This window comes from Parasteatoda tepidariorum, chromosome 5 (assembly GCF_982258835.1).
Source record: "Parasteatoda tepidariorum strain Cologne lab strain chromosome 5, Ptep-v5.0, whole genome shotgun sequence".
Lineage (NCBI taxonomy): Eukaryota > Metazoa > Arthropoda > Arachnida > Araneae > Theridiidae > Parasteatoda > Parasteatoda tepidariorum.
In genome coordinates this window covers 74,399,573-74,407,365 of record NC_141759.1, presented here as the reverse complement: position 1 = coordinate 74,407,365, position 7,793 = coordinate 74,399,573, and the positions used below count along the sequence as shown (strand labels likewise).

Here is a 7,793-nt window from a genome sequence, read left to right as displayed (position 1 = left end):
ACAAAATTCTAAGAAATTGTGTCATTATATACTTCATTGTTTTTCTGACTGGAACTAAAAAGCAGTCAAAATGGGTGTCTGATAGGTCTCTCCAAAACATTTCTCCCCTATTTGAATGATTGATGGAGTAGGCGAAGGATCTCTATAGGATCCCATATCATACATTAACCGGTTAATGCCCAGCGTCATATATTTAGGACAGCTCCTTTTTTCAAAGACGTTCAGAGATGCCAACTGCTCCGGACACGCCAAAATAATTAAAAAAAACGGTAAGTAGTTATTAAGTAAAATTTGCAAATATTTGACTATTTTTGCTTGCTTTTTAAGAGGCATGGCATGACATACGTCTACGAAAGTGGTGAATTATATAAGACTACGAATTATTTAGAAATAGTGGTGAATAAAAATCTACTAAATTGAATTTATTAAACCAAGAATCACAATTGATAAACTACCACTTTAAAATGTATATTTGCTGTCCGGAGCAAGTAGGCATCTCTGAACATTCTTTGTGATTGGAAACTTTTTTCAGCATTTTCATTTATCTGGGTGAATTAAAAGATTCTCAGATACCATAATGATTTAGTTATTTCTGATTAGATCTAGAATTATAAGGAGCAAGTACTTTTTGACCTATCAAAGATTTTTTGAATGCCCTATGAATGAAAAACCAATGAATTTCGATAATATATTATACCAATTTTTCCTTAAAACCACTTTTTGTATAACTTCAATATATAAATTCAAGACAAACCAGGTTAAACCACTAACTTAGCTTACACTGGAGGAAATTTTCTCAAATGATGTGGGATGTTGGCATCCTTATCTATGGTATCGTTTAATTATTTAAAGATTGTGGTGGCCAAATATTAAATCAAATGTTAAAACAAAAACTCAGCTATTAAATATTTAGAGAAAAATCTCAGACTGAAAGTAGAAGTTTTCAACTTTGTAAATGAAAGTATTTCTTATTTTAGATCATTAATCTAAATTTTTACATTATTCACAGTAACAGTAATAGTTTTTTCACTTTGTTAACAGTAGTAAAGATAAATAATAATTGAAAATATCTTGAGCTACCCCCTTTTTTTTGGGGGGGGGGAAGGAAATAACTGAAGGATAGTAGAATTTTAACTCTTCAGTTCTAAAGATCCATATAAAAACAAAACATAACTTTTCTTCAATTTAATTTTTTTCAAACGTGAATTGTTTACAAAATGCGAAGAACTATCGCCATCGCTTTCCTCATCATTAGCAATTCTTTTAAAGAATATTTCTACATTTCTTGCTATATTTGTCGTATCTGTATCCTTTGCAACATATGGCATTAGGGGGGGGAGTGCAGTCACATCCGTAAATAGTGCACAATCTTTTGGCACGTCCATGTGACCCGCCTGGCCTTCTGCGATAGCCATTTGATGAGACTTGCTTCTCATATCTTCGTAAAGTCTCTCTTCTACCATGATCATGAGCATGCTGTAAAATATTGCCTAGTGCATTTGAAATAGATGTGCAGTGAATCTCATGGGGCAAGACGATGCTCAGAAGAAAAATAATTGCAATCAAACGGACTTTTTTCATCATTTCCTAAAGTAAACAAAAAAATTAATTAATATAAAAGTAGTTATTAAATTGTATGCATGAACAGTGTGCTGAAAGAAAAGAAATAGCGAATTTTTGATGTAATGGTCGGATTTTCAAATGCCAAGGCTGCAAACTACTACGCATTTTGCAAGTATTTTATGTCTTTTGCAAAATGGTCCAGTGTAGAATGCTATGTTGAAAAGGCCTTATTTAATAACACTCAAATTTAAGAACGTAAACAGTAAAAACAAACGCATATGATGGTGTGACATTTCTTAGACAACCCTATCAACCTTCAATTTCAACCTGTTGCCTGCCACATAAGTTGTACATAATTATAAATTTTGTGCATGATCACAGTGCCCTCTGTTGGTCGAGCGGAGATGCATAACATTATCTAAACACTATTTAGTGTTTAGACATTGAGGTATGTTCATTTCTGTACTTGTGTTTTGGAACAGGATTATTTAATTAGCGCAAGCGGTATTGTTAGGTTCGAAATCAGATTCAAAAACATACTTTAACTGAATAAACATACCTTTTTTTTGGACAGATTTTAATTCTGGACCGTAGAATAATTGCTATCTGGATCATATTGTCTAATTAGTTAGGGCAGGAGAGCGGTTGAAAGGTCCCTTTCTGCGAGTTTCGCCATATCAAAGAAGTTTCTATATTTCAACCAATTCACTACTCTTTTTTTTAAGTTTTTATTCGACCGATTTCCTTCAAATGTCAGATTTACCCTTAAAAATTAAGTAGATTAAATTAATGTAAAATTTTATACCTTACAATTCAAAATTTTTCAACTGTAAGCAGATTAACAAAACAAAAACAATACAAAAATAGTTGTTGCTGACGTATGCTTGTTTAGGCTGAGGGGGTGCGATTGTTCTTATGTTCCAGTGCCGCCATCTATGACCAAGAATTCGACTTCTGCCACACCATACGTCACATTCGTTTATAGGGTGGAACCAGTCATACATCCATTCATTCATCCACAGATCGTAATTTTGACCTGAATCAGGGAACGATCAATCTTCAATCCAGTACCCTCAGAGGTTTTGATTTGTTATGGCAGTGTTTCCCAAAGTGTAGTACGCGTACCCCCAGGGGTACGGGAACAGTTTAGCTGGGGTACTCGTTCTTATGCGAAATATCTTACAGCAAACGAAAATTTCACAAATTTTATTTAAAAACAAAGCTTGCCATAAAAATTTACGATGACGTATTTTTCTATTGGCTATTTTTTTCAGAGTAAACAGTTAATAATTACTGGTGTCAACAGCCAGTTGTGATTTTTAACTTTTGTGCAATTTTTTTTAGTAAAAAACACATTAATATCTTTATTAGTGATACACAGAGTTACGAAAATTTTAGAAAGGGTACACAAAAGTAATAAGTTTGGGAAACACTGTGTTATGGGAACGTGGAGGACTTTTGCGACTAAACAGATTTAACGTGCATCAGTCACTTTACTACACGGGAAGTCTTCGTCCGGCGGGGTTCGAACCCACGCCCTACCGACCAGGCTACAAAAAATAGTGATTGTAAGAAATAGTTCTTAACACGGAATTATATTCAAATAAACAAACTTTACGATTGTGTAAAAAAATTTTTTTGACAGATTTGCTTTATGAGAACAGTAGATGGCGAATTAAATAAAAATAAACAGCAAATGGTCCAAATTTAGGCCTTTTTTTCATAAACTTTTAGGATCATATTCTCCAGATTGCCAGTATGTTTATTTTATTTTATAACCATCGTTGAACAGCCGTCCCAATATTTTTAGTTTCCATTATCAATGTTCAACTTCGTCGAAACCTTGCAATTCAGAACCCAATCCAAATGACAAGAGAACTCCTAGATCAAGTATTAGGAGAATTTTGCATTCGTGGAGGACTTTTTGATGGAACTAATCCGCATTTGCGTCACATGGAGAGGAAAATCACGAGAACCTAATCATGGTTAGTCAGACGGCAAAGGGACTTTAAACCATGTTCCGTCTACCACTGGGGATATTTTACGTCAGCATTGGGGTGTCTTGCCTTATTGCATGAACATATTGGTTTCAAATGTGGCATAGTATTTGAACGAAAAAAATTTTTAAAGCTCTACTTTTATATTTGGAGGTTTAAGAGGGCAGAGAATTCACAAAGATTACATTCTTTACAAAACAACATAAAAAAATGGTGACACTTGTATTATAAATTGTCCATTTTTATCTCTTATTCTTTACCGCTATTAAGTTTTCCTAAGTCAACACCAAGATTAAGTTTTCTGTGATATACTGCAATTAGAAATAAATAGAATATTTATCCGACAGTTGGGTGGTTAGACTGTAAATATCATTAGTGATACTGTAAATATCTTTTCTTCTTTGAGCTGGGCACCTGGGCTGCGCAGAAGCCCCTATCCCATCCATCATGTTTGCTTTGATAGTTTTGTTGTAGAAATTTTTAAGGTCCATGTGGTGGCTGGTTAGCGATACTGCAAATAATTAACTGAACTGAACTGTATGAAATATCTGGGCACCTGAGGCCGCTTCTGGCCCTTTTCCTTACCATCTTGAGGTTAATGAGGTTGGAGCTTCGATGAGGTTGTGGAATGCAAATGAAGTAAAGGAGTATTCATGTGGATCATTGAGGTTCTGACTATGCAATTATATGCAGCAAGGTGATAAGACTATATTGTAAAGGTATGAACTTGAGATACGCTGGTATTGTGAAAATGAGGTTATGTATATGCTAGTGATGTCGGTAATATGTTGCATCACTGCAATAGTGTGCTGTTATTAGTCTGATGTGTTCAGTCAAATTTTAAAATAGAAATATTTCATTGAAATATACTGTAAATATCATCACATTATAAATGGCATATTACACTTGTAATCCAATAAGATAAAAAAAGTTAAATTTCTTATATAGTTTTTAAATTTTACATTAAGTTTAGATCAAAAAACAGTATGTATTATTGTCATGAGAAAACTCATATTTTCAGCAAAAATAGTTGGATGATAATATGCATCTTGACAAAATATTTGATCTGTTTTTAATAAATAATTAATAATTTAATTGCAAGGTTCGCATAAGTTTACATTTTTTAAAGTGGAGAAAAGTTTAACTTTTGTCTGCAGCAGAACTGGATATGAAGGCAAAATTGCAGGACAGGAACACTTTAATGGTCCACTAATCTTCAGATTTTTTAAATATAGATGGAATATAATAATTATAAACTAGCGAGTATTAATTGTAAACAAATATCAGCCAACCCAGAAGTTGTAGATTTAATCAATATTTAAAGCAACTGTCTAAAAATAATTTAAAAACTTTGTGGAAGAGCCAGGCAAGTAACATTTTCAGAGATACTATAATCAGGGCAAGAAAAAAAAGTGATCTCCGAACTATTTTATTAAGGATTTATTACAGACGAGGGTAATAATTCTTGTTCTTATTTTATTTGCAACAGCCTAACTTGCAGTAAAAATCAAGCAAGCATACTCAAAATTAATATGGAGATCTGTTATGTTGAAATTAAAGTGAAAGTAAAAGCAGTTCTGTTACATTAAACATGCCCATACTGATGCAATCACTTTCTTTTCTTTTCTTTGATTTATAAATACCCTTAAAAATAGCACTTACCTGGTTCTTCCACTAAACTTTTCAAATAAAGCAAAGTTCGTGTAGTTTTGTCAGCACTTAAAAATTTCATCACACGATTATTATGTCTTACATATTTTTATTTAAATGTTTATGCAACGTAGTGGTGAAAGTTATTGTAAATCATATTTACTAATTCAAAAAACAAACGGTAAATTTTGCAACGACTTTAATTAATTAATACAATATCTTCTGTTAAAATGGGAAAAATCGGCGGTTTATATATTTGGTTTAAACATTAATTAAAATAAACATTGTTATGTTTACACTGGGGAAATTTTTTTTAGTTGCATTTATACAAAGAACTTGATCTTGAGCCGCGATGGCTCAGGGGATAGAACGTTCGCCTTGCAATAAGGTGGACCGAGTTCGAATCCCACCGATGGCTGGTCGATACGAATCCGCATCCGGCTCGCAACGTCCACAATGCAAACGTGAAATATCCTCAGTGGTAGACGGATCATGCGTTAGAGTCCCCTTACCGTCAGGCAAACCGTGGGAAGTTCTCGTGGTCTTCCTCTCTATATAACGAAAATGCGGGTTAGTTTCATCAAAAAGTCCTCTACGAAGGCAAATTTCTCCCAATACTTGATCCAGGAGTTCCCTTGTTTTCTGAATCGGGTTCAGAATTTCAAGGAACATAGTTGAACAATAGTAGTCATAAACCCAAAACATTGGGTCGGCTGCTCACCAACGGTTATAAAAAAAAGTACGGTTATAAAACGGTTATAAAATCAGCTCAGCTGATTTTATATCTGAAAATAATTTTGCTCCTAAATCTATTAAAATAATTAAAAGTGTTATATATAAAAGGGTGAATGTTGTGAAAAACTTCTAGGTCATTTCAGGTACATCATCAGGATTAAAATTCCATAGGAACTTGTTCCCAGAAATGTCGTCGCAAACGGCTAGGGGCGCTTTCATACTGTTATTAATAGGGAAGCGCCCCTCGCGGTGTACGAGAATATTTCCGTAAATGGGCTTCTATGACATTCTCATAATGATGAAGTGTCCAAACTCCTCTAGAAGTTTGGCACATCATTTATGCCACTCCCTCTGTTGTATGTAACATTTTCAAACTTGCACATTTCGACAAAAAATAGACCAAAACTGTCGTTTCAAAAGTAACTGTTGCTTGGATAGGGAAACCAATAGCATATTTAAAATTTAGCGATGAGAAAAATATTCGGGATCCTTAAAAAATATCAAGCAACAGAAATCAAATAAAAATGTTATCTAATATTAAGTGTTATTTATTCCATTTCGTATACTTTGTACTTAATATATCTGAGACTTTGTGTACTTAATATTTCTAAGTACCTAGCACTCGAAATCAATAAATATTGATGTTAACAAATACATTTTGTATCAATTCATTTTAAACATGTAAAATGTAAAACCACCAAAACAAATAAAGAATAGGTTTTAAATCTTAGGAATTTCTCATCCAGATGGCAGTCGCATTTTAAATTTTTTATCGATGCCTAGGTTGGTAAGTACTTTATTTACGTCACACTAGAGTTGCCCAATGGCGATAGGCAACGGTCTGGGAATGAAATTAAACATAATATTTATTTGGAGAAAATTAAAAGCAATTATAAAATAGTTGATTTAAAATATTAAAAATATTAGTTAAAAACTGCGCAAGATATAAATATTTAAACTAGTTCTTTAACGCTGCGCATGCACAGAAAATTTCTAACAGTTTTCTCATAATTTTGTAGGGATTCGTATTTGGCAACTTCCAAAAAATGCTTTATTTGAATATCTTAAAAATTTAAAAAATTTCAAACACATTTCTAAGTAGTTTTTATACTTTTCAAAGAAAGCTCAAAACAGCAAAGGGTTTATCCACAGATATTATCTTGTACTATTAAACAAAATTTATTAAAAATGAGACCCGATTATCGTAAAGAATTATGATTTGCTTTCATATTTTGTCGTATGATACAAAATAAAATTTGTAAATAACCCCTGATCGCTTTTAGCTTTCTTTAGAAAAGTACGAAAACTACTTAGAAAATTTTTTAAAACTTTTTAAATTTTTAAGAAATTCTAATCAAATTTTTTTATCTTAGTTTCCAAATACGATTCACTACAAAATTATGAAAAAATTTTTAAATTTTTTTCAGTGCATGCGCAGAATAAACGAACTAGCTTAACTACTCATAACTTACTCAGTTTTTAACGAATTTATTGAAAATTTGCAACTAATCTTAAATTCCTCCAAAAAGTTTGTTTGATTCAATTGAAGATCTATAAAGTTATACTGAAAAAACGTAAAGTGAAAAAATTATTACAAAGAGAGAGAGAGATTAGTTTAATATTTTGTCAACACTGTTATGAAGTTTTGAAAATGTTTGAAATGAAATGTTTAAAATAAAAATAATTACCTTCAAATTTATGACGAATCTTTCTTGAATGTCGGAATGAGTTGTCTGAAACCTTCTCTTTGAGTTAGCGTGATATTTATTCAAGTTAGCTCTTCCTCTGACTTTGATAGTAATTATTTCAAGCGTGAAAGCACTGGGGCAAAACCGGAAAAACCTTTCA

At 32.4% G+C, this 7,793-nt stretch overlaps 1 protein-coding gene across 1 annotated transcript; it reads right to left on the bottom strand.

The window, feature by feature from the left end:
* Nucleotides 1-1,170: 1,170 nt before the first annotated feature.
* LOC147809507 (uncharacterized) lies at nucleotides 1,171-7,793 on the bottom strand. The gene is made up of 2 exons (XM_087164227.1): nucleotides 7,634-7,793; nucleotides 1,171-1,587 (listed from the first exon to the last, which is right to left on the bottom strand). The coding sequence occupies exon 2, from the start codon at nucleotides 1,582-1,584 to the stop codon at nucleotides 1,264-1,266; it is 321 nt and encodes a 106-aa protein (XP_087020353.1). The 5' UTR covers nucleotides 1,585-1,587; nucleotides 7,634-7,793; the 3' UTR covers nucleotides 1,171-1,263.